Source organism: Hippopotamus amphibius, chromosome 9, assembly GCF_030028045.1.
Source record: "Hippopotamus amphibius kiboko isolate mHipAmp2 chromosome 9, mHipAmp2.hap2, whole genome shotgun sequence".
Taxonomy (NCBI): domain Eukaryota; kingdom Metazoa; phylum Chordata; class Mammalia; order Artiodactyla; family Hippopotamidae; genus Hippopotamus; species Hippopotamus amphibius.
Genome location: NC_080194.1, coordinates 133,586,635 through 133,613,604, shown reverse-complemented (window position 1 = coordinate 133,613,604; position 26,970 = coordinate 133,586,635). Strand labels below are relative to the sequence as shown.

At 44.7% G+C, this 26,970-nt stretch overlaps 1 protein-coding gene across 4 annotated transcripts; it reads right to left on the bottom strand.

Moving 5' to 3' along the window:
- Positions 1-100: 100 nt before the first annotated feature.
- On the bottom strand, positions 101-26,970 carry LOC130829130 (bifunctional apoptosis regulator). Of its 4 annotated transcripts, none has more exons than XM_057695349.1 (8): positions 26,783-26,970; positions 15,693-16,029; positions 14,112-14,316; positions 13,215-13,384; positions 11,144-11,288; positions 4,588-4,761; positions 2,903-3,105; positions 101-1,391 (listed from the first exon to the last, which is right to left on the bottom strand). In XM_057695349.1, the coding sequence occupies exons 2-8, from the start codon at positions 15,953-15,955 to the stop codon at positions 1,199-1,201; spliced, it is 1,353 nt and encodes a 450-aa protein (XP_057551332.1). In that variant the 5' UTR covers positions 15,956-16,029; positions 26,783-26,970; the 3' UTR covers positions 101-1,198. The 4 variants fall into 4 exon arrangements, with proteins under 4 accessions (XP_057551332.1, XP_057551334.1, XP_057551333.1 ...); XM_057695351.1 differs by having other exon boundaries at positions 13,242-13,384; XM_057695350.1 differs by lacking the exon at positions 26,783-26,970 and adding an exon at positions 21,408-21,539.

Sequence of the window (26,970 nt, the reverse complement as noted above, 5' to 3'; positions counted from 1 at the left end):
CGGGGGACTCAGGCGTGACCAGTAGGGTGTGCTGGGCAGCGCAGGTGTTCTTCACACTTCCTAACAGGTAATTTCTCTCTATGTGGGAGTTTTATCCGTATAAAACAATCTTTATTTTCATTTCAAGTCATTTCTTCAAACTTGCAGATGCAAAGTTTGAATGAACTCTTCAAAGATACAAGGGTTAATGAATGGTTCACAGAGTCACAATAAAACCACTTTGGATGCAAGCTGACCTCTGCAGGGCTGATCTTCAGATTGACTGCCTTTCACACCTGCTATTGTCACAATGGAAGGAAATCAAAGGCCATAGCTCATCTCATATTTATAATTACAGCAAGTAGTGTAATTATACATATTGTTTTATACATCAGAACAGATTATACAGTGTGAGGTCAATGTACAAAATGTTTCCTTAAACAGACTAGCCTGGATTTTATAGATTAAATTCTTAAAAACAAAACAAAGCAAACCCCAAAACATCAATTTTAAGTAGCACTGAAGCAGCTCAGCCTGATGTGAATTACTCTCCATTCATTGTCTGACATCCCACTCAATTCCCCCAGAAAGAGAGATTCAAACTGTCAATGATTACAAGTAGAAAACAGTGATGGCAAGTCTAACCACCATCATTCTAATCTCAAACTGAATCCTTTCAGAGGTTTAACTCTGAAACCTTCTAGCAAGTCTTAAATAAGAATTGTCAACTGGATTTTGGTTTTTCCTCTGTATTTTTTACGTGCAGCTGCCTATTCCTATGACAAAATCTCCTGTTTTCCTAAACCTCACTTAGAGGACAGGCCTGGCCCCAGGCTCAGGCTCATGGCTCCAACTCGCCCCGGGAGCCTTGTGTGAGTCACTGAGGTTAAAGCAAGCAGGGCTGCGACCCACTGTGTGTCCTCCGAGAACCGTGGGTCCCTGCCAGCCGTCGTGGACTGGGCCTCCCAAGTCCCCACGAGGAAGGCGGCTGGGTGGGAGGTACGGCTGCTGTGTCGGCCAAGCTCCGGGGCACCAGCCCCTGCTGCCACAGGCAGAGGGAGAGGACCTGGCTGTAGCCTTTGACAGACAAAGCAGCACCTTGTTTACTAGGGGGGGGAAATAGGAAGTCGGCTCCCCCCCCTCCTCCCCCCATGTAAGCATCACAGCTTGGCCGGCAGAGAGGCGGGGAGACCCCTCAGGGCCTGGGCAGCTCTGAGTTTCACAGCACTTGGGTTTCTAGGCGTCGGACCTCCTTGACCACGAGATCAATGTTAATAATTGGGTTAAAGTACAGGGCCCAGTAAAACAGACAGTTGCAAACGAACTGAGGGATGAGGGGCCAGAACATGGCCACAAAAAGCCCCTGTGTTGATACTTTCCAGAAATGGTTCCACATCCTCTGAGGCACAGTCCTGAAAAAGGAAAAGAGGCGTTTGAGACTCAGAGTCAGACCCTGGGCCTTTCCCAGACGCAGAGTCTGGCTGCCAGGGCTGCAGAGACCTTGTTTCCTGTCCCCCGTGCCCCAGATATACCTTTCCTGACCAGCCCACCTTCAACTCCCTGGACGCAGCCTAGAGGGCGCTTCCTCAGGGCACTGTCACCCAGTCCCCACACCTGGGCCCCACAGGTGAGGGCTCTCCAGCACAGCCCCAGCTCTACCCGCTTCTTTGCTGGGTCACACTTGACATATTTAACATAGTATTTTCTCTGCTAGGCTGTAGGCCTTCAGAGTACAGACTGTCTTCTCTATGAAAAGATCTGCAGTGTGCAGCAGAGAACTGGGGTAGAGGAGAGAGTTCACTGAATTGAAATAAATGAGGGACATTCTTGTCAGGTTCTCAGAACTATTTACAAGGCTGCTCCTGATGGATGAGGCCAAGAACGCTTCTCGTCACGGGCTGTTTCTGGCTAAAAGGATGCTGGCGTGCCGATGCGTTACTTCTGCCTGCCCAGCAGCCATTCCGTCTTCTGGAAGCACCTTCTGAGTCTTCCTCTGGGGTGTCTCCCTCCCCTATTCTCTTCCATGTGGCCTGGGTGGGGCTGAAGCCGGCCCCTGGATGGAGGGGTGAGTGCCTGCCTGCACCTGGACAAGGTGAGCCTGCAAACACTGCACGTGTGATAGCTTCGGGGGAGCCTGTGACCCAGGCTGGGTCCATCAGAGCAAAGGCATGTGAGCCTGAGGCTTTTACAAGAGCTACGGGCAAAGACGTGTTCTTTTTCCTCCAGGGCCACTAAACTGCAGGTCTGCGCCTGGGGTAATCAAGGGCCCCCAAACAAAGAAGCCGTCGAGGCTGAACCGAGCAGAGCTTTGAGAGGGAGAGAGAGTGTCGGCCCTGATGGCAGCATTCGGGTCTCTGGGTCCAGCCATGCAGGAAGCCTTCAGTGGGCGTGTCCCTTGGTAGGAAAGCCAATTTAGGTTGGTTTCTGTCACTTGCAACCAAGAGTCACTTGACTCCGTGGTGGTCTAGTTCAACTCCCATATTACGCGTTAATCCAGGGAAAGTCCTACTGTCCCAGGTGATGGCAGAGCAGGACTAGAACTCCTGCCTACAGAGTCCCTCATCAGATCTGTTTACGCTCTGCCACACTGCTGCTTTCCATAAAGCACCCTCTCCTTCTCACTTGTTTATTCCTCAATTATTAAATGCCTTCACGCCCCCCCCCCCCACCCCCGGAATTATCTCGTATATTACGTGGGGAAAAGGCACACGGAGACGCAGTTTAACAATGAGCACCATGACAGCCTCCCCGGCCCCGAACGCAAAGTCACTGTCCTGTTCACTGATTAAGCAGTGTTTCTAAACCAGAGCCGGGGGCATCTTCTCCAGTCTGAACAACACTCCACAGGGGACTTCTCCTCCACTTGGTATTTCTTTCCCAGTCTCTGTTGCTCCAACTATCTCCTACATAAAAGCACACTTACTTCAGTTCACTTCTTGACCAGATCCTCCAAAAGGAGAATAATTCCAGAACTGAGAGTAACATGGCATTGACGATGAGAAACCGCGATGTCCAGTAATGGACGTCCAGCCAGTCCCAGGCAAATTCAGCAATCAGCTGGTACGGAAGGAAGGAGTACTTGACAAGGAATTCTCGCCACTGCTTCCATGTGGGCTCTCTAAGATCCTTCAAAAATAACACACAAGTAAATAAAAATACATAAAAATGGACACAAAAAATCATGAGAATTGACTTTTATACAAAATAGTGTGGTTACCCCAGTGAGTTTTACATTTATTAAAACACACACACATTCACACACACACACACACATCCAACAATCTAAACATGAACTCGCCTTGTAATAATTAATCTTACACGGGATAAATGTTACCAAAGAGGCTGAACTGAGATGCTTGTTTTAGAATTGTGGAAGTTCAGAAGTAAAAAAAATCTAAGCGTGAGTTATTAATAATGAGACTGAAATGAATCAAAGTTAACCAGTTTTAAAATTTCTTTATCACTGCTCAAACAGTTTCCCAAATCTAATGTCTCATCTGTGGTAGAATGATAACAGGTCACGGGAAAATAAAAACACATACCTTTAAAAAGTAGTTCTGATAAAATGAAAAACTTTAATTACAGAATTAGTAAGTGGTTTGTAACAAGAGTATTTAAATAACTCACAGGTGTGCAGAGGCTAATGAAAGCCGAGCAAGGCTGTGTACCATGGAGCAGACACTGAGCATCCCCAGAAAAGTCAGCCCGATGAGCGGGCAGAGGCTGACGGGCCTTGTTAAAATGGAAAGGTCGGGGGTTCTGTGTGCTCCCAGTCCAGCAAGGGCAGGGAAGAGCACAAAACTGGGTAACCAGAGAAACACTGTGAAAGGCGCTAACCAGCAGGCTTTACACGACACCCAAGGCTGAAGTCAGTTAGGCAGGCACTTGATTCAAGTGTTTAAAAAGGGTCTTTGGAGATTTAGGAATTCTGTTTCAACATCACATCCATGTGACTTTTGATATAAACGGACCTGAGGGACTACCCCAGAAGGACCAACGTATAGGGCATTACCCTGCCGTGACCAACTAGACAGAGAATCACCCTGAGTCAATGGGGTCCACCAACAACTCTGCAGGAGTCCCTGGGTCAGGCTCAACAAACAAGAGCCGTGGTGGGTAACCATCCCTGCGAAGGCCCTGTCAGCTGACATATGACTCCCATCAGTGAGCCGGATGATGGCTTACTATTCCGAGGCCAACAGCACGGACACTAGCCCTGCCTTGTGGTAGGACAAAGAAGCATCCTTTGGGGATCCTGTTAAGAGACAGATCACCAAGCTGGAGGGCCCATAAATCTAACCCTCAGGCTACCTGGCCCTATGCTATCGTCTTTCATAATGGAGGCAATTCTGTTTTGTTTTGCTTTTTTTTTTCCCCCTAAATATTTCAAGTCCAGAGGGTAACCCCTGGACTGCAATGCAGGAAGCAAAACAGGCTTCTGGGAATGGGGAAGTTGCTGCTGTATTTTCCTTTGTAGGAGTTCTCCTTGCAAAATTCAAATGAAGACTGATGTTTGCTCTTCCCTGACAGGCTACAGCCACATCTCCAATTCCATCCCATGCTGAGGAATGGCAGCAGGAAGGCACTCAGGACCCTCTGCAGACCCACCAGAAGCTTGGTGATGATATCCTCCCCGGAGCCATCTTCCTGCAGAGGGCAGATGGTGTGGATGAAGGGCAGGAAGGTGTCTGTGTAGTCAAACAGGTAGAGGTACAGCAGACCAAGTCTCGGGGAGCTCTTGAGGGCATACAGCAGGAACAGGGACCTGCCCGGGTTCACGGCCTGCAGAGGACGAGGCGGGCGGGGCCTGGTTACAACCACAGCTGCGCGCGCCCCACCCAGGCTCCTGCCGCAGCCTCGTGCCCTCTGCCCTGAGGTCTGCACGGGCCATGAATGAGTGAATGGATGGGAAGAAGAGGCCAAGTGATCTGCCTGTTAGGCTACATGATGTAAAGATCCCATCTCTCTCCATGGCTGGCGGGGGGTGGGGTGGGGTGGGGTGGCGGGGTGGAGAGAAGCAAGCTCCTAGGCACAGGGAGAGAGACACAACCTTTAATTAATGGGCACCACTTAATGAAAAAAATCTGAACCACAGAAGCCTCACGCACAAAATAGTTCGTGCTGCATTGTGTATAACAGAGAGAAAGTGAAATCTGTGACCTCGGTCCTGAAGTTACAGTAGATATTTAGCCCAGAATTCCTACAGCCATGGAGGGATGCATGGAGGAGCTTTGGCTGATGCTCACGTTACCATGTTAGGTGAAAAAAAGATCTAAGACGTGTAGCCATCCGACCTCAACAGTGTCAGCTCCATGAAAGCAGGGCCCGTCTGATTCAGGACGGAGATCCCTTTTCTAAAGGACCACCTGGCTCACAAGAGCTGTCAATACATATTTGTGGAAGACATACAAAAATAAAAGAGCTGTTTTAAGTACACACAGAAAATTGTCTAGAAGAGAACAGAGCAAAACGCAATGCTAACCATGTTTGAATCTCAGGTGGGATTAGGGTCGATTTACTTTCATTTTCCTCACTTTTGTAAATTTTGCTATAATGAATGTGTATTTATTTTCTTCCTGATAAGGGAAACTTTAAAATGATTCAACTTACTTGATGCTACTAAGCATCAAATAAAATGGGCAAAAGATGTGACTGGACATTTCACCAAAGCAGATGAAAGGATGGCAAAGGAGCACATGAGAAGATGCTCACTATCACCATTCCTTAGAGGAATGCAAACCAAGCCAGTGAGATACACTGTACGCTTACTAGAAAGGGGAGGGGTGGGAAGAAGCTTTTGGAGTGATGTATACGTTCACTAGCTTGATTGTGGTGATGGTTTCACAGGTGTGTACATACGTCAAACCTTAGCACACTGTACACTTTAAATATATGGATGTCAATTACAGCTCAACGAAACTCTTAAAACATATTCAACTTATTTGATGCTATTAAATGGCTTACCAATAAAAATTTTAAAGTGTGATAACGGTTACACTTAAGAAGAGAGTCCTTCTCTTTAGAGCTTCACACTAAAGCATTTAGGGGTGAAATAATATGACATGTGGATATGCTTTAACATAATTCCAGGACTGGGGGTGCTGGGGGGCAGCGAAGGGGTACAGATGAAGTAGGAGTGGCCACGTGTTGATGCTCACTGAACCTGGGTATGAGTACACTCTTCCTTCTATGTTTGTATGTACCTAAAATTTTCTATATTTAAACAAATTTTTAAGAGGTCCAACTTGTGAAATGGCTGATTCCGGGACTGGGGCAGGAAAAGTACAAGAGTAACTTGAACGTCTTGTCATGTGAGAGAGGAAAGTATCAAAGACTAAGAAGTCATGTTAAAAGAACTCATTAGCAAGTACATTGTACCTCAATTCAAAAGTTAAATTTAAAAAATAGACTCAGAAAATAATTTGAGGAGACTCCTACTTAAAAAAGATGGGCCAGTTGGAGCATCAATTAGAATAATTACTGAAACGTATCCAAACATATCAAGAATGTTAAAATCCCCAGTTACTAATAATCCTAAAGAAATAAACTGGTCCCCTTTGGAGGACCACTGGGAAGCAAATCATTATTCTAAAACTGTAAGTAAAAGGAAAAGATTAAGCATTTAACCTCCCTTTCTGGTATAAACTGTACTTAGGATAATCAATATGGCTGTTGACAGAAAATTTCTTTTTTATTAAAGATGTATTTTCAGGGAACAAATGAAAAAGAAACGAGAGAGTTACAGTATCGGCAACCCCTAGTGAACTAACAGATCTAAACAATGAAGGATCACAGGACATTATGAGCCTCCTGATGGAAGAAAATACCACAGCTACGAAGCAGCCTTGCCAAAACACCAAACCAGAACCAGAGCAAGCCTCTAGACCTAACTACTGGATTACAGGATATGCAGGAGACGAAGGGACCTGTTAGGTGACTCCACAGAGAGACAATTGGCAGAGTTCAAAATGTCAGAAAACTACAGGAGAAAATGATCTGGTTTCTTCAACAAAGAAATGCAGGGTGACAAAAAGAGGCGGGGAGACTCTACAGACTGAAAGAGACTTAAGAGACATGCCAACCAACAAACCCATTAAAAAAATTCAGAAGACCTGAATAGACGTTTTTCCAAAGAAGACGCTGAACTGGCCAACAGGCACATGAAAAGATGCTCAACATCACTACTTATCAGAGAAATGTAAATCAAAAACACAATGAGGTATCAGGCCTCACACCTGTCAGAAAAGCCATCATCAAAAACACCACAGATAACAAATGCTGGAGAGGGTGTGGAGAAAAGGGAATCCTCGAGCACTTTTGGTGGGAACGTAAATTGCTGCAGCCACGGTGGAAAACAGTACGAAGGTTCCTCAAAAAATTCAAAATAGAACTACTATATGAGTCAGCAATCCCCCTCCTTGGAATATATCCAAAGAAAACAAAAACACTAATTTGAAAAGATAAAGGCACCCCAATGTTTGTATCAGCACTATTTATAATAGCCAAGATAGGGAAGCAGCCTACGTGTCCATCAACAGACAAATGGGTAAAGATGATGTGGCATACACACACACACACACACACACACACACACACACACACACAGAGTGGAATACTACTCTCCCATAAAAAGAGTGAAATTTTGCCATCTGCAGCAACATGGATGTTCCTGGTATTACACTTAGTGAAATAAGTCAGACACAGAAAAAGAAATAGGTACAATTTTGACTTATATGTGGAATCTAACAAATAAAGCAAACAAATGACTATAACAAAACAGAAACCAACTCACAGATATAGAGAACCAACTAATGGTTACCAGTGGGGAGAGGGAAGGGGGGAGGGGCTCGATAGGGGTAGGGGACCAAGAGGTACCAACTACTATATATAAAATCAATAAGCTACGAGAATATACTATATAGCACAGGGAATATAACCGATATTTTATGATACCTTTAAGTAGGCTATGATCTATAAAAATATTGAATCCCTATGTTGTATATCTGAAACTAATATAATACTGTAAATCAACTTCACCTCAATTGGAAAAAAAAGAAAAAAAGATATGACAACCTAACGTGGACCTTGTTTGGGCCCTGGGTGGAACAAATAAACTGAAAAAAAAAGTGGGGTATTTGAATACTGCCAAATTATTTGATAATATCAGAGAATTATTTATTCTGGGGGGGGTACCTCGTGGTATTTCAGTTTTATTTTTATAAGCCATTACTTTTCAGAGATTCAATGAAATATTCACTTATGAAATACATGCTATCTCAGATTTTCAAAATGATCAAGGGTAGCAGGAGGAGGTGTTACTGAAATACACACAGCCACAAGCTGCTGTCATGTGGGCTGATGGCAGTTGTGTACTGTTACCCTGCTTTTGTGTATATTTTTAAAAATCTAACTTCTAAAAAATATATTGTAACTTAGGTGAGACAGAAATATGGAAGTGGTTCTTCATTTTAAAGCAGTGTTTCCAAAGCTTTTTTTCATTATTGCCCCTTGAGGAGGCTTTTAAAGTCATCTTTTCATACACTCTCCCCTGCCCCATGAAGTGTTCATACCACAGACATACCCAGTATCTGTCTATGTGCTGTGGTCTTTAGAAGGGCTGCAAGTCACTGCAATACCTAACACTTCTCACCCCGCAAGAACCAATGGCCTTCGGGACGATCCTGCTCTTGTTGAGTGTGCAGGCTCTAAAGGAACACAGGTCCCAGAAATAGAGCCTGAAGGGATCCAGCCACATCTTGGTTAGCACGTGAGAAAGGGCGATGACCGGGTTACGTGTGTGCAGGTCTGGGGTCAGCTGGACCAAAATATCCCAACTCTGGGGCTACTTTCTATCAGATAAGGAGGATACACCCACCTCCCAGTGAGGTGAGGACAACGACAGCGCTGCAGCTGTCTCTCTCAAGTCTGACGCGAGCAGTGAGCTCAGACGCCAGGGGTGGAGGAGTCTTGGGCTACACATCAGATGCCGGCCCTTGGGGAGGGGCGGACAGCACAGGTCGGAAGGACAGACTCATGATAAGCCTCTGCTTGCTTTTTACAGCAGGCCCAGAACCCCGTTCCCATTCGCTCTAGTTAACAGCAAGTTTACTTGACAGACTCTAAATAGAGGGTCATTGCTGGATACACAACCCAGAAAGGCTCTGCCAGGTATGAACCCCGCCCCCGCCCCCCACAGGACTACTATCGGCTACAGGAAGTCCAGCGTTTGACTGCATTAACAAAACTAATAATTGGTGATAAAAGAGAAGCAGGGTTTTTTTCTTCATTGACAAACAACAACAACAACAACACAGAAAACAACAAAATTCCTATCTGAGGACCCTATCCCCATTCCTCAAAAATTTTGGAACGAGTGTTTTTTCAGTGTTAAAGTAATACACGCACTTAATAAACAATTTTTTTTTCAAATGGCACAGAATTACAGTAAACGGCAAATATAATTCACCCTTCCATCCAAGTCTCAAGCCCTGCGTGAAAACATTGTTAACCGTCTGTGTACCCTTCCAGAGATTTTCTATGACCCATACAAACATGTAGGCTTTCTAACATGCTTTTCTTTATTTTCCGTCAACGACACGACGTGGGCACCCTGTCTTGTCAGCGCGCCCAGGTCACCACGTTCCTCGGTCAGGGCCACACGAATGGATGAGCCGTATTTATTTAAGCTGTTCCTAACAATGGGCACTTGTTTAAACGCCTTGTTTAACGACTCCTGTGACTCAAACATTCAGTTCTCACTGTGAGTCTCTGAGGCCACTGGCTGAGGAGGAGAGGGGGCCGGGAGGCCCAGGGACTGGCTGGCGTCCCCACCGTCAGCATGTCCTGCAGGAGCCTGGCAGGAGCCCAGGAGTCGGGCTGCCGTGCCCTCTCCTGATCACAGCGCTATGCTGCCTGGGCTCCAAATGCAAAGACGTGAAACTGTGGATCAGAGAGTAGGTGCCGTTTCAATTTGAATAGTTATTGACAAACTGCTCTCCAGAGAGACTGCGCCAATTCAGGATCTGCAAATGAGTGCCTCTTTCCTCACGTTATGAAGTGTCCTCACCCTTGACAATGTCATAGGGGAGAACAACGCCAGCTGGTTGTCTCAGTTTCTACTATAATCATCAGTGAGCATTTCCCCCCAATAAACTTAATGGTTATTTGTATTTCTTTTTCTCCATGATGTCTTTTTTTAGGGTACAGGTCTCTGTATTCCAGATATTCCATGACTAATAAGAAAGAGAATATTCATTTTACAGTACAGTACTCGCTAAGCTCTCTCTGTGAAGGAGAACCAGGTACGGTCACACTGAAGAACAGTTTATCAGCATCTAGTAGAGCTGAAGATGTGCATTCCTTGTGACCCAGTAATCCTATTCCTCAGTGTACAGCACAAAGCAAGTCTTACACACAAGCACACGAACTTTCCTAGAAAGTCCACAGCAGCACTGTTTCTCGTAGCAAAAATGGAAACACTCTCAGTGGCCATCCATGGGCGAGGGTATAAAGAGTCACGCACTTGTGCAGTGGAACATGGCACAAGAGAAAAAGGGTGAGCCAGAGCCAGAAAGAAAAGCTACTTGCAGAAGGATACACTCAGTTCATGCCTTTTGTGTCAAGGTTAAAAACCTAGAACATTGGGGATATCCCTGGTGGCGCAGTGGTTAAGAATTCTCCTGCCAATGCAGTGGACACAGGTTCGAGTCCTGGTCCAGGAAGATCCCACATGCCTCGCAGCAACTAAGCCTGTGCGCCACAACTACTGAGCATACATGCCACAACTGCTGAAGCCCGCGTGCCTAGAGCCCATGCTCTGCAACAAGAGAAGCCACCGCAATGAGAAGCCTGTGCACTGCAACGAAGGATATCCCTGCTCTCCACAACTAGAGAAAGCCCGTATGCAGCAACGAAGACCCAATGCAGCCAAAAAAAAATAAATTTATAAAAAACCAAAAACCTAGATCACTGTTCCTAGACCTGTGGGTCCCAAAACACAAGTAGGAAAACAGGCCCAGGAAGGATACACAGCCTGGCACAGGGAGAGTGGAGACGCGGGGGCTTCAGCTGTGTCTGTGTCTGATGTGGTCATGAGCAGTGGGCAGGCAGATAACTGCTATCTTGTGCGGGATACTTTTTTCTGCTGAAAAAACAGAGAGTTCACCTTATATTCCCAGAGGTTTTGGGGGGGCTTCACGCCCAGGGCTTTGACTCGCTCCAGTTCCATGAGGATGGCTCTCCGGTGGCTGCTATTTTCTATGGTATATGGTGCCTTGGAAAATTCTTCCTCTGTCAAAGTTAAAAGCAACCTGGGGTGTGGGGGAGGGGATAGGAGGAGATGTCTTGAGATTATATCCTGGAAGCAAACTTTCCACAGTCAGAGTTCCATCTTATCAACACAGATAAACACTTTAGGCTTGAGGTAAGACGCATAACATATGAAATAATATTCATAACAGCAAATAACTGAAAGCTTACTATTCACCAGTGACTATCTGAAAATGCTTTGCTCTGTCATCATGGATTCATTTACCAATTCTGCCCTGTAGGTGCTATTGTGCCCATTCTGTGGGTGAGAAAACGGGCTTAGAGAAATAGTGACTTGCCCAAAGCACAGCCAGGTCCGTTTTGCTCCTAACCTTTGATCTTTTAGCTATGCACTTTGACCTTTCTATTTTTTAAAGAGTGTGTCTGTACAGAAAAAAAAAAAAAAAGGAACGAAATCTAATAAAACATTATGACATTGCGAGTAGTTGTTTGGGGGTAGTGGCTGAATAAAGATAACCTGTTCCCTTGCACCAGAAAATGTGAATTCACCTCCACGGTGATCCCTGGTTAAAAGTGCCCCATAGAGGTTTATTCCTTTTCACTCAGCAATTCCAGTTTAGGAATCTCTCCTCTGGAAGGAAGACAGTGAACGCAAAGTTACACTGTATTAACTAGCTAGAGACTTTTCTTTAACGACAGTTCAGGGCGGGGGCAAGGTGGTGCTACTTGTAAAAAACAGACAAAGTTGGGAGCATTTTGCTTCCTCAGTAGAGAGTCAAGTGTTGTAAGCTCAGTTCAGGGGGGGAAATGGACCAGCGTGGGAGGTGGGGCAGTCAGGCAGCCTAGCAGTGAGTGGACTACATGTCTGACTCAAGCGGTTAGAGAGCAGCTGCCTGGTTACTTAGACTCTAAGTGACATCCCTACGTGGTCCCCAAGGAAGGAGGGACCCCAGTAAAGATGGACAGGACTCAGGAAGGGGCAGGGGGATTTGCTGACAGGCAGAGGCAGGCTGCCCCATTGCTCAGCGATGAGTGAGTTTCTCAAACTAATGGGTTCCTCAGGGCATTTGCACAATGTAGTTTGGTACTGTCTGGAGCAGAAAAAAAGGGAACACCACAAATGTGTGTTGGTAGAGATGGATTAATAGACTAGCATATACACATACACATAAACACACACACATATATATATATAAACACAGGTCTGCTTAGTACAATCGTATTTTCACTTTAAATAAATAAAGAACATACAGTTCTATGTGTATGCATGCATGCCTGTATGAACACTGAAAAAAATCTGGACAGGTGTCCAGCAAGATGATGACAGTGGTTTTCTCTGAAGAGCAGCATTATGAAGGTATTTCATTTCTAATGTCCTATAGTTCTACATTATTATTTTAAAATAAATATGTTACTCTTATAATCAGGAAGCAACAAACAATTAAAATGCCCGTCACTGATATAAAATGGTACAGCTGCTTTAGAAAACAGTTCAATGGTTCCCCAAAAGGTAAACACAGAGTTACCTTGCGACCCAGCAATTCCACTCCAAGAGAGTACTGAGCATTGAAAATATAGGTCCACACAAAAACCTTTATACAAATGATCACAGCAGCGCTGTTCCTAATAGCCCCCAAATGGAATCAATCCAAACGTCCATCAACTGAAGAATGGATGGGCGAAGAATGGAAATACTCTGAACAGGCAAATCCAGGAGACAGAAAGGAGCATGGTGGTTGCCGGGGGCTGAGGGAGGGGACAGTGAGGGTTGACTGCCTTTAGCAGGAGCTTTCTTTGTGGGGGTGATGAAAATGTTCTAAAGCCAGACTGTGGCGATGGCCGCACATATCTGTGAATATATTAAGAACCGCTGATTATACACTTTAAACGGGTGAATTTGGGATTACGTGGATGGTAACTCAATAAAACTGAGAAGTGTCAGGGACGCGGCCGTGTTTGCTCCTCACCTTCCATTCACTCTTTCAGATAAAAACCTGTCTCTGTAGAGAGAGGCCCAAGGGCCCAGCTGCTCCAGCCAGAGGACAACTTCTTCTGCTGTCCATTTGGCCACAGCCTTGTGGATCAGGAGGTCGTGCTCAGATTCCCTGCTGCTCCAGTGATACACCAACAGGACCACCTGAGGAAAAGGGACATGGGCCTTATTCCACAGAAAGAGCAGAGATGCCCGTTTCTAAATACATGAGCGTGGGGGAAGAGGCTGAGCTGGAAGGGAATGATGCCAAGTCTGTAGACACGGAAGCCAGGCAATACCACTGCCACCGAGAGCTGGAGGCACAACCCTCGGTGGGCTCATCTTGGCTGACTCTTGGGCCACCGGGGAACAGAGACAGGAATGGGACGTGCTGCAGGGAACCTGGGAGCACTGCACCCTTCTCCCCATCAGTTTGGCCACTGTAACTGATTCATGTGCCTTTTCTATTGGAAAATTTGTAACAGATTTTAGTAGCATGGATGGGTCTTAAAAGGAAATAGTCTCTACATTGGAAGTTAGTGAAGTACTGTGCTCAAGATATGGCCTTGAGTTCCAGCTCTAACGCTTTTCTGCACTGGTTTCCTCCTCTCTAGGGTGGGAATAATAATGGTGCCTATTGCATAGTTTGTGAAGAGGATGAAATGGGACAAAGCTAATATTTACCGGGCTCTGAATATTATGTTGTATATACTTGCATAGGTGACATCCTCAGGTTTCAACGTACACAGTGAATTACCACGTGCGGTCACGTCATTAGTCATTTAGGGGTGTTTCAACAGAACGGTCACGTCATTAGTCATTTAGGGGTGTTTCAACAGAACTGACGTCAGTAGAAATCGTGGGAGGGAGAGGCACAGACACACAAACTTACTGCCACACCAGTTAAAGCTGTGAGCACTCCGGAAAAGAATCCCCCTCCCCTCTGCTGATTCACTCGGCCTGTGTTGGGAGCTGAAAGACTCTGATCATTCCCATACTTCTGAAAGGCTGCAAGACTCTGGACTATGTCATTATTCTGCTGAATGTCTTCAAGTCGCATTCTAATGGCATCAGGAAATAATTTTTCAATGGCATCCCTATGGAGAACAGAAAAAAAATCACAAGACAGTTCTGTGACTAAATACACTTATAATGTTGAGAGGCCAACATAAAACTACTACCAACATTTAATAATATACAAGGATTCCAGAAGAATGGAAGAGAAGATTGGTTGTGGTCCTGTTGGTAACAGCAACACATCAGAAACACCTACACGTCCACAGTTAGGGAAACAGCTAAAGAAAACAGCAGATTCATATAGTGGAACAATACATAGTTTTAAAAATGAATTTACTGGCTATCACTGTGTATCAAGATGAATAAATTCAATTCAAACATATTGTCGAATGAGATGGTAAACTGCAGAAACACAGACAGGACACCACTGATGTGAGAAAATATTTGCATTTCCTATTGGCATGTGAATGTATAAAAGTATTCTTAAAAATGTGAAAGATGACAACTAAGTCATATTGAAATTACTCTGAGAAAAAGGAAGGAAGAATTGTAAGATGGGGGAGGAGGGATCGAAGAGGTCTTCATCAGCAATGTTCTGACTTTTTTAAAAGAATGTGACTATATATGTACTGCTTATGTTATTAAAAATTCATTTTATTTAATTCATTTTTTTCATTTCATTTAATTTCATTAATTTCATTTAATTCATAAAAAAGAAAAAAGGTGACATTCAGTAGCGAGAGTTAGACCAACCATCAGGTCGTACTGTAGGGCTTTTCATTTTCGATTATTCACCATCAGAGAACCCTTCTTCAATTTAAGATTAACCTGCGGGTAAACCAAGGCTGACAGGTCAGAGCAAAGCGTGTGTAAATACATCTGTGAAAAAGAGAATGCTGGGTTAACGTCTTCATGGAACTTCCTGGTACTCTATTGACATCAGGAAGGCAACAGAAAAGGATTTTAGCCTCAAAGACCTCACAGGTACACGATGGACATTAGGAATGAAAGCAGAAAAAAACCTGCTACTTGAAGGTCTTACCATCTGTTGTATGACGCCACGCATGAGAAACTCTATTAATGTGATAAATGCAACAGAGTTTAGTCAAAGATTACAAAAATCAGCATCAAACCAGTTATTCAGAATCACACAGACCATTTTCTCTATTAGACCTAGGGTGTTCTCAGTGCATACAAATCAATAAGAAGTATTATGTACAAAGGGTTACAGACAACAGTCTGATAACCAGTTTCTTGCTTTCCTTTGATTATAATAAATAATAAATCACGGTCACCTGTGAGGAAGAGACTTTCAGGTCCCTGAGCTCCCTGACTCACACGCCAGCAGATCCAGAATGACCCCCAAGGACAAGGGACTTCCCAGACATTGTTGCTCCCATTAAGAGAAACCATGCTGGACAAGCCCAGCAAGCCACCCACATGCACTGAGTGTTACCTGAGGAGAATATTGACTTTGGGGAAACCTTCCCATTTTTCTCTGCACTCTGGACACTCTGTTTTCTTCGAAGAGGCCCACCACAGAGCTAGGCAGTGCCGGCAGAAGCTGTGCCCGCAGTTCAAGGTGGTGGGGTTAACCAGGATGTCGTAACAGCAGTGGCAGGAAAATTCACTAACAGAAATCTGAGGGCTGGTGTTCTGGAGACGGTCATCTTCCTTGAGGCTTGTCGTGTTCAGATCATTCTGTGGAGACTTTTCCATGTCTTAGCAAATTCTGGGATCCACAGACATAGAAAATTCCAGACTCAGAAAATTGCTGCCAAGCATTATTAAATCTAGAAAAAAAAGAGACAACAACAGAAATAGGACAAATAATTTAGTAGGTGTTTGAAATTACAGTCATTCTATTGATATTAAAGCTCTGATTTTTAAATGTGACAAGTTTGTCTTCTAAAAATTTGTATTCCAGGCTGCTCTCACCTTCTGAGATGGCCCACACTGTCTGTGGAGTGTGTTTCTCTCTAAATAAATCCACTTCTTACCTATCACTTTGTCTCTCACTGAATTCTTTCTTCGATGAGACATTAAGAACCTGAGCTTCATTAAGTCCTGAGACCAGGTGTGTGATCTCAGTTAAAAGACTGGGTTCAAAGGACTTCCCTGGTGGCACAGTGGTTAAGAATCTGCCTGCCAACGCAGGGAACATGGGTTCGATCCCTGGTCTAGGAAGGATTCCACATGCCGCAGAGCAACTAAGCCCGTGTGCCACAACTACTGAGCCTGCGCTCTAGAGCCCACGAGCCACAACCACTAAGCTCACGTGTTGCAACTACTGAAGCCCGTGCACCTAGAGCCCATGCTCCGCAACAAGAGAAGCCACTGCAATGAGAAGCCCACACATCACAACGAAGAGTAGCCCCCACTCGCCGCAACTAGAGAAAGCCCTCATGCAGCAATGAAGACCCAACACAGCCAAAAAAAAAAAAAAGACTGGGTTCAAGTCCCAATCTGTACTCTGGCTGGGTTCGAGTCTGGACCTATGGGTTCAAGTCCCAATCTGAGTTGCACAGTTTCAATCACATTCTCTGAATATTATACTGCACTCACACAAATTCACAAGAGTGATACCCCGGACACAGCTTATTTCACATTAGTGAACAAATCTAAAATTTTTATGACGGTCTGACTTTTGGCCAGAAGATAAACTGATATATGCATATATACAAACCCCAATTCTTAACCTCTTAAATTCTCTAACTCTAAAAATGCCTGGGGCTTCCTAGGTGGCGCAGTGGTTAAGAATCCACCTGCCAATGCAGAGGTCACGGGTTCAATCCCAGCTCCAGGAAGATCCCACATGCCGCGGAGCAACTAAGCCCGTGTGCCAAAAATAAATAAATAAAAATGCCTTTTTGATTTGTCTTTAAGTTTAAAAAAAAAGGTATGCAATATACTTGTATTTGTGTCTGAATTGAGAAACTAATGAGAACCTACTGTATACCACAGGGAACTCTACTCAATTTTCTGTGGTGACCTAAATGGGAAGGAAATCTAAAAAGGGGGATATTTGTATACACATAACTGACTCACTTTGCTGTAGAGCAGAAACTAACACAACATTGTAAAGCAACCATACTCCAATAAAAATTAACTTGAAATTTATGCTAACACTGCCTGTATGTGGCCTATCAAACATACATTGTACATCTGCTTTAATTATTAAAGAAAAGGGTTTATTGACCAGAAGTAAAGAATGTCCATCTTAAAAATAAAGATTAAATGTCTCAAAAAAAGTTTTATATTCCATAAACCACCACAGAAACATCACTAAATTTTTCTGACCTACTGTCATACTTTCAAAAATTAGGTAAAACAAAACAGTGTAGTGGAAAGTTTAATGGACTTGGATAGGGGAGGCTGGAGAATTCTAGATCCTTCCTTTCTGCTACCTTCCTTTCTGCTAACTTCCTTTGAAAATGTAATTTCTCTGGCCTCAAGTTTTCTCAATGAAATTTCTAAAGTCCTTTCAACCTACATAATTTTAAATAAACCAGCTTCTTGGCTCACTAAACTGTCTGGAGTTGGCAATGACAGATGTACTTCATATAAATAACAGATTTTATCCAAACAAATCTGCCTTCCCCTTAGGTAATGATTTCTTTTAACAACTGATTTCAGAGGCTCCCACAGGTACAGTACCTGAAGAGTGAGGCCTGGTTCTCGGAGGTGCCCTGTGCCAGGTCCACTGGCCTGTGGCTTAATACCCTCCCCCCCACCACCGCCCCCACACACATCCTGCCCTCTGGATCCCATCAGTTTGGTGCTTCAGAAACACGCTAACGTCGCTAATATGGAAATAGCAAAGGACCATTCTCTTCTCAGTCTCATCTGGGTCTTGAGGGATTTTTTTATTGAGAAGCAGTATGATGGGCCCATGGATCTAGAAGCTCAACTCTCCATCTCTGGGACTGTGCCTAAGTTACCTGGGCTCTCTGGGCCTTGTTTCCTCAATTGTGAAATGGTGCTTATAACAGACAAACCCTTCAGAGCTTCTTGTGAGGGTTACAGATAGTGAACTATGGTGGTAGATGGTGTAAACAGGGGCTAAAGAGATGATTATTCATATTGTTACTGGAATTAGCATGGCGTAGGCACTGATGGGGAAGAGCCTCTCAATCTCTCTATTGTTACAGGAAAGAAAGTACGTTGCTCCTGATCACCCACACTGGTCCTGCAGAGAAGGGCTCTTGGCAGGCACAGTGGTTAAGAACACAGGTCCCAGGGCTGGGCTGCCTGCTTCCTTACCCTTGCTCTACCAGTTACCAGCTTTGTGCCCTGGATTTCTTTTGAGTCTCAGGTTCCTCATACATAAATAGGGGTGGTGATGGTATTTACCCCATTGCAAGGTTCTGAGAGTTAAATAAGAGAATGCAAGTAAAGTGCCTGGCATACGGTAAGTAGACCATAAAGACCATAAATGGTAGCAATTTCTCTGGTTTTCAGGGAATTTTATCACCTTTTACAGGGCACAAATTTTATACAGAGCATGATAAGTATATTTAAAACAAGCAAATCTATTAACAAAGACTAGAAGAAAACACAATGAAATATTAGTAGTTGGTTTGTTGGATGGGGAATCCTGATTTTCTTGGTTTTGGTTTTCTGTATTTACCAAGCTGTTTTTAATGAAAATATTATAATCACTGCAAAAATATAGAGAAAATTATAAATATCAATCATATTTGCTCATTATTTGTATGTTTAGGAACATTTAAACATTTTCTAACTGTTTCCCTTTGGGCAGCCTCTTCAAATTACTAAGGAAGTGGGAGGCTTCATACATATAGATTTTTAGAAAAAGGAAACATCATTTTGATGGAGTAGTTCCTTTATTTGGCTAATACGGATTAAACAACTATCATGTGGACAGTACTATCCCAGGAAATGATAACTGGACCATTGCTGGCTATGGAGCATCTCCTAGGAGCTGTGCACTGGCGGGCACTTTAGGTACAGTCACAAGCATATCTGGATTCAGTGTTGGAGGAAGGATACCGAGGCTTCCAGTGAGGGGCTGCACAGGGTCTAGAAGAGATGGGCCTGAATTGAACACTGCTCTTGATGCTTCCTGGGGAGCAGTGATACCCCTGGAGATACAGGTCTGATACAGGGTCTTGCTTGCCTGGTTAATAAGAAGTGGGCAGATTCATACACATAGGTTCAAAAACCAAAAGTTAGCAGAGAAAGAATGCACAGCTTAACTGAATTCAGCTGATCTTTTCTACTATTTCTGTCTATAAGTATTTAGGTTCTTTCCATTAAAGCAAGCAGTACTTTTAGAGGAGGAAAGTGCCTTTTAGGTGATAAAAATCTAGCTCAGATGCTAAAGTTCCAAGTTGTGGCCTTCTAATTTGGATAAACACGCCTTCCTGCACTGGCAATGATTAAAGTCTTCTTTGAGGAGAAGGCCCAATGTTTCTTTGAGGATGTTTATAACTGTTTCTCTCCAGACTCGGCACACACACCAGTGGGTTGGAGCTGATTCGCTGGCTGAGTTCCTTCACAAGGAAGCACGTGTTAGGACATGCCCACAGTCTACTGCCCTTTCCCCCGTGTCCCAAAGCCTCAGAGGAGACTAAGGGGACATGGTTAGGACTGGGGTGAGGAGAATCATCCCATTCCCACTCCCAGTGCCTTGTTCACATGGAGACGCTCTGAACTGTGCTTAAGCATCGCATGACATTACGAGTGTTGATTACCTACTTCAAAACTAATGGGGAAAATGCCTGAGCTGGAAAAGCCTGCAAAACTGCAAACAGAGACAAGTTTAAAACGACGGCTTGAACACCGCAGATTTGAAGGGCACAGCAAGACCTCTGGACTGAGTCACTCTGAACAGCTGCGGTTCCTGAAAGTTGAAGTTGGGTCTTCAACAGACGTCTGGATTGGCGCTTCAGGGGGTCAGGGGACACTCTGAAAGCACTTGCCAAGGTTGTGTTTGTGCGCGTGAGTGTTTTCCTGAAGGAAATCTAGCTTTTATCTGCTCTCCAAGGGGACCAAGACCCAAATGAGGTTAAGAACCACTGTTTACCCAGTGGGATGAGGGTAATGTACCCCTGCCCCGGCTTCCTGGAGCGGTTGTAAGGAACCCAGGCGAGCCTTTCCACAGTGAGGCGGCATCACTGCCAAGAGCTGCCAGCCTCCGTGACCTGGCAGCCTCAACAGCGGCCACTGCTCCACAGTGGCGACATCTAGTCTTGTTTTTCACATGGTGCTTCTCTTTCTCCCCCTCGCTCTCCCTTTTTATTGAACTTGGTGCCAGCATTAAAAAAAGAATCTGATTTCACATAAAAATCCAGATTCCTGGCTTCTGCTGAAAAGGCAGAAGATCTGGCAACACCAGGCTCTCCTTTGACGTGGTAAGAATCCGCTGAGGCTGAGCATCTGCCCCCTTCAGACAGGGCCAGCTGGCTCCAGTCTGCTGCAGTCCTCGCCCAGTTGGTTTCCTTATTTCTATTAGCTGCCTGACCTCTGTGGATATTTGTTTTCATGACCTGTTCCACAAGGTGATGCCTTCAGGGTCTACTGACGAGTGTATGACAACGTTTCTAGGTTGACTGGCCTTAGGCTAGAAAGCTTCTGGAGTTCTATCAGCTTATTGTTTTTCTCTCTTGCTTTGCTGTCATGTATTACTTACTGCTTATGAGCTCTCCCACACATTTTCCTACATTAGCACTTCTATTCTGCTTTAGACTCAGAGGCTCTGTAGATTCTGTGTGTGTGAAAGGCTGTGGATGAACCTGAGGGCAGAGGCCAAGTCTAAAAACTCTAAGTCAGCTTTATTCTCATCAGATCCTCACAGACCTAGCTCAAAATGAGTGAGAGTCCGGGGGTGCTCCTATTTATTAAATGTTTTGTTAGAGGCCTCTGACACACTTAATTCTTTAAAAAATATGTATTTATTTTATTTCTTTATTTTGTTTATTTATTTTATATTTTTTGGCTGCATCGGGTCTTGGTTGTGGCACATGGGATCTTTCGTTGCGGCGTGCAGGCTTCTCTAGCTGAGGTGCAGGCTCCAAGGCGCGCGGGCTCAGTTGTTCCGCGGCACGTGGGGTCTTAGTTCCCCCACCAGGGATCGAACCCATGTCCCCTGAATTGGAAGGCGGATTCTATAGCACTGGACCACCAGGGAAGTCCCCAAAACACTTACTTTTTTGGAGGTATTACTTAACGTCCTGGTTCTGAGAGACAGTGTAATGCATTTCAGTTGCAAAATCAGAAGACAGGTTCTGATGCCCAGCTTCACTACGAGCCATGAGATCACGGCCAAGTTATTCATTCTCTCCAAGGCTCACGTCAGCACATGTCAGCAATGAGGTTACTGCTGCCGACCTCACAGGACCGTCCTGAGCATTAAGAGGACAGCACATAGGAAGGGCTCAATAAATGTGGTCCCTTCTTCCACATCACGTTCCAATGGGTGACATTCCCAATCCACACAAGTGAGGAATCCCTAAGGCGGTGGTTCTCACACCCATGCCACATAACCAATAACTTACTCTACCAGGTAACATGTATTTATTTCCTGAAATGACCACACCTGCTTTTACTGCAAGACATGGACATTTTTTATTTTATATTTTTGGCTGCACCACACAGCATGTGGGATTTTAGTTCCTTGACCAGGGATCGAACCTGTGCCCCCTACAGTGGAAGTATGGAGTCCAAACCACTGGACCGCCATGGAAGTCCCTTCCATGTAACTCTTAAAACACCTGGAAAGATGCTACTTCCTGAGGAGCACACCATCTCTAAAGTGGCAATGTCAAGAAATGGCATAAAATCTTAGAAAGCATTAATCTGTGAAATATAACATGAATATATGCATATGAACAAATGGTACAGCTTGACTTTTTCTAAAGTGTTCATGGGTTAGGTCTGTTGGCACAACTGATAGGAAACAAATGATAGGAAACAATTATCACCAGATATCTATTACCATGACCCCATCTGTGTTCTCCCAAAGAAATACCTAATTGAAATACCCAATGGTATAGTTATCTGAAAATTCATGGCGGTGGCGGTGGGGATACACACACACACACACACACATATAATGACCCAATAATTCTATGTAACTAAAGACCCTAGAATGAATTTGGCTATTCTGTCCCTGGAAGGAAAGCTGTTTGTCAAGTGCTTTTCTATGGATTTATCCAAAAGGCTACTCTCCAGGAGGAGGCAGGGATGCTGCTGTAACCTGTTTCATTCTTTAGTCACTCAACTAACATTTAAGAAAATTAATATAATAATTTTTACTGAGTTTATCAAAGAAGAATGCATTAATTCTGAGTTTAAGAATTTTTATACCAGAACTTCCCTGGTGGTCCAGTGCCTAAGACTCTGCTCCCAATGCAGGGGGCCTGGGTTCAATCCCTAGTCAGGGAACTAGGTCCCACATGCCTCAACTAAGAGTTCATATGCCACAACTAAAGACCCTGCATGCTGCAGCTAAGACTGGCATAGCCAAATAAATAAATATTAAAAAAAAAATACTTAAAAAAAATTTTTTTTAATACCTTAGCTTCTAAAGACCTCATTATGTGATGACTGTTAACTCTTTTGAAAATGTAATTATCAAGTTGCTTGGTTCAGTGGTATATAATTACAGTTCTACGTCTTCACTCAACAAAACACTGATTGTGACTATAATACATACCTATTTGGCTTTAGATGGGTCTCTAGTTAGGTTATTTCTTCTCATTACATATTACCTGACAAAGAGAATGACAATTGCTAACATTTACTGAGCCCTTACCATAATGTGAGAGGCACAACAGTCTTATGGGAAAATTATTACTATCATCTCCATTTTACTGATGAGAAAATGGAGACCTAATCACTACAGGACAGAGCCAGGTTTTTTTGGTTTTGTTTCTTTTTTTTTTAAACAACAACAATACAAATTTCTTTTGTTTTTTTTTGGCTGCACCATCTGGCATGCAGGATCCTAGTTCCCCGACCAGGGATTGAACCTGTGCCCCCTGCAGTGGACGCACAGTCTTAACCACTGGACCGCCAAGGAATTCCCAGAGCGAGGTTTTAAATCATGGTCTGACATAAAGCCTGTCCTCATAACACTATGTCGGTCTAGGCCACATCATAGAGCTGCCACTGTGAAGCTGAGAAATCCAAACTAGAATCTGACATCACTGCATTTTGGAATATGAGCTCCAGCTTGTGGCCATTGGGTGAGTATGCTGTTCTTCATATGAGATAAATAAGCAGAAATATTCACAAGAGAGATAAGGGTGAGGGTGCTTGGGTGAACAGCCATTTCTGGCACCCCAAGTCCACCCTTGGGGACACCACTATAAACACTAGCAGAGGGACTTGCCTGGTGGCCCGGTAGGTAAGAATCCGCTCTCTCAATGTAGGGGGACTTAGTTTGATCCCTGGTCGGGGAACTAGATCCCACATGCATGCCACAACTAAGAGTCTACCTGCTGCAACTAAATATGCCACAACGAAGATCCTGCATGCTGCAACTAAGATCCAGTGCGGCCTAATAAATACTAAAAAAATAAAATAAAATAAACACTAGCAGAACACTACAGACATTATCAAATGTCCAAAGAGGGACCACCCATTTCTAGTGATTATGAGATAAAAAGAAATGTGTCCAAATGTAAGCAAGGCCAAGGTCAGAAATGGCAATAAAAAGAGAACATGATGTGTACTTCTTGTAGGTGGTGGAAATTGGCTTTCATTAATCTCTAGGCTCTTACTGTATAAAACTTTGTGTTTTTCCAACTCCAAATAGACAGATTTTGTTTCTAGACAGGGTCAGAAATCACCAGGGCAAAGGCAGCTAGCTAGCTCACTGGATGCTGACTTGCTGCCTGCACTTTGAGGCCCTGTGATTTACTGCCTGTGAGTGGTGTTGGGCAAGATCAGAGCACACGGGGAAGGGTGTCCTGGTTTCTCCTCTTTCGTGTCTGTTCTGTGGCGTATATGCAATGACCTATCTTGTATGAAACACTGGAGATGTCCAATAATTCAGAAAGTGATCAAAAACTACTGGTGATTTTCAGTAACCCATACCTTAGCTATCAGGTTTTAAACTATTCTGATTCATACATTCTAAACTAACAACTCCTTCTCAGGTTTTGCACCCTGATGGCTGCATAGTCTTTGCCTCTCCAACCAAATCCTGAGCCCCAGAAGGTCAGGAACCAAACCAGAGAATTCTATCATTGCACCTGAGAGTAACTGGCACAAAGCTGGGTTCTAGCTATTTGCAGCTGACAATCAAATCCACCAATCTCTGACTTCTTTCACAGAAATTTCTTAGAACGTCTGTCAGAATCACCTGGGAAGTTTGGTGAACTTAAAGATATTTGGCAGAGAGGCCCAAGCATGTTCATTTTAAACAAGCTCCTTAGAATATTCTTATGTACATGGATGTTTGGGAACTAGAGAGCTGTTACATACAAATAAATGCTTACATGCTGAAGCATATGTTCACATAAGGTTTAGGCAAGATATTAACAAAATCAAGTTTAAATAACACTTCCAATCTCATTTCCTCTTCTCTCCAATCCCTCCCCTCTCTACTGTACTGTCCGAATCATCCTCCTGGAGCAAAATTCTGATCAAGTCCTTCCTTTGCTCAAAACCTTCCCAACTACGAGAATATAAAACCCATGTTCATAAGCTTGTCGTTTAAGAATCTTTATGGCCCAGCTGCAAATAACATAACTTTTGAACTAAGAGCACAAACTCTGGGACCAGAATGACTGAATTCAAATCCCAGTGCCTCCAGCTATTAGTTGTGTGACCTCAGGCAAGTCACTTAACCTCTCTATGCCTCAGTTTCTTCATCTGTAAAATGGGGATATAAACAGTACCTGCCTGATAGGATTATTGACAGGATTAAATGAATTAACACATGTGCAGCACTCAGAATAATGCCTGGCACATAGTAAGTGAAAAATAAGTGTTAGCTATTACTGTTCTCCTGATTACATCCTGCTACGCCCCTACTCCCACATTATATTCTAGTTCCACCTATTAATTCCTGCTCCTTGGGCATTTTTCCATATCACACTTTTCCCTCCAACTGTAACACAGATCCACACCATCTCTGGGTCAAAAGCATCCAACTGACAAGACCCAGACAACTGTCACTTGAAAATCTTTAATTACTAACTCCCCTTGTACCCCAAATTAATTCTTCCTGCCTCTGTGCATTAGCGTAACTTTTAATGGTGCATGTTTTCTCATCTCCTAGATTATCATTTCCCTGGAGAGGCTAGTATAGTTGAAACTGTATGGTCTTAAGAGTAAGACAGGCCTGGGTTCCGAACCAGATCACATTTATCTCCTCTGAGCCTCGTATTTCCCATCTGTAAGTTCAGGATAATAACATCTACCTTTGAAGGAGGCTTAAATGACAAATTCTAGCTATAGATACCAAAAAGTCTGCTGTATGATGGACTGGTATTAATAGAATTATTAATAATGGTATTTATTTAGTACCAGCTATGTAGGTAGTACCAGTGCCAAATACTGGAGCTTAAAAAAAAAAAAAGACAACTGTCCTGGAGAAAAACAATTTTTCCATCAAGTTTATGGAGATATGCAGGTAAAGGCAGAACACACGAGTTTGTATATCCCTAGGCTGGCTTGTTTACAAAACCGCTGTGACAAACCCGCACGTGCACTCAGCGTCAACTCTGGGGTGTGCCGGGGAAAGATAGCAAAACTCTTTCCTATTGGCGTTTCAGAGCGTGACATCAAGACCACCTACAAAGGACCGGCCAATGGGCTTCGGTGGGGAGGACCCAACGGGGGCTGCAGAAGGCATGACAGCACCTGGCTCTTTCTCCTCCCCTGCAAAGTTGGGGGGCCGCCTTCTGCCCGCCAAAGATCCCCAGTTTGACAGGCCTGACTCTCTTTTGCCTTTCTTCTTTTTTTTTTGAAAGAAAACTCTCTTTTGCGAAAGTCCAGAATTCCGCGTCGTGAGTTCAGAATCCCAAGAGCTGGGAGTGTGACTCTGGGGTTTCACTTTCCCCTTCCTGCGCGTCCGTCACCCTCTTTTAAAACGAGAGCAATCGTTCAGCCGTAGGGGTCGGAACGTGCCCGGCCAGGTAGACCTGAAGCCCAGCCTGGCGTCTCTCAGGAGCCTGGTCAATTCTGCACGCGCTGTCGCAGGCTGCGACCCGCGCTCCCGGGGGCGGGCGCCCCGCCGTCTCCCTCCAAGCTGTGTGCTAGCCACGGCCCCTCCTTCCCGCCCCGGGGAGATCCTGGCACTACAGCCTCGGACTCTGACCCCGGAAGGGGCACAGACGAGGCCCAGGGACCCGCCGCGCCGAGGTGGGGCTCTCGGGGAAGGGATGGAGAAGTTGGCCAAGCGGGGGTCCGCGCCGGAAGGCCAGGACCGCGCCTGCTGAGGACTCGGGCCTGGGAGGGGAAAGCCCGCGCACCTCCTCCGAGCCCGTCCTCCACGTCCGCAGCCCACACCCCGCCCCCAAATCGAGCCCGGGCCGCCCCCTGGCCATCCTTCCCCAAGCCGCCGCTCACCTCCGCGCTCATCCAGGGGCCCACCCGGCCGTCGACCCCGCCTGGACCCCCGCGGAAGCGGAGAGAGAGGTAGCGGCTTCACTTCCGGAAGTAACCTAGGACTGACTGCTGAGGAGGGTGCCCCCGGCCCGCGACCATAGAGGAGAGGCCGCACTCATTCCTCAACCCCCTCAACCCCGCGCCCTCCC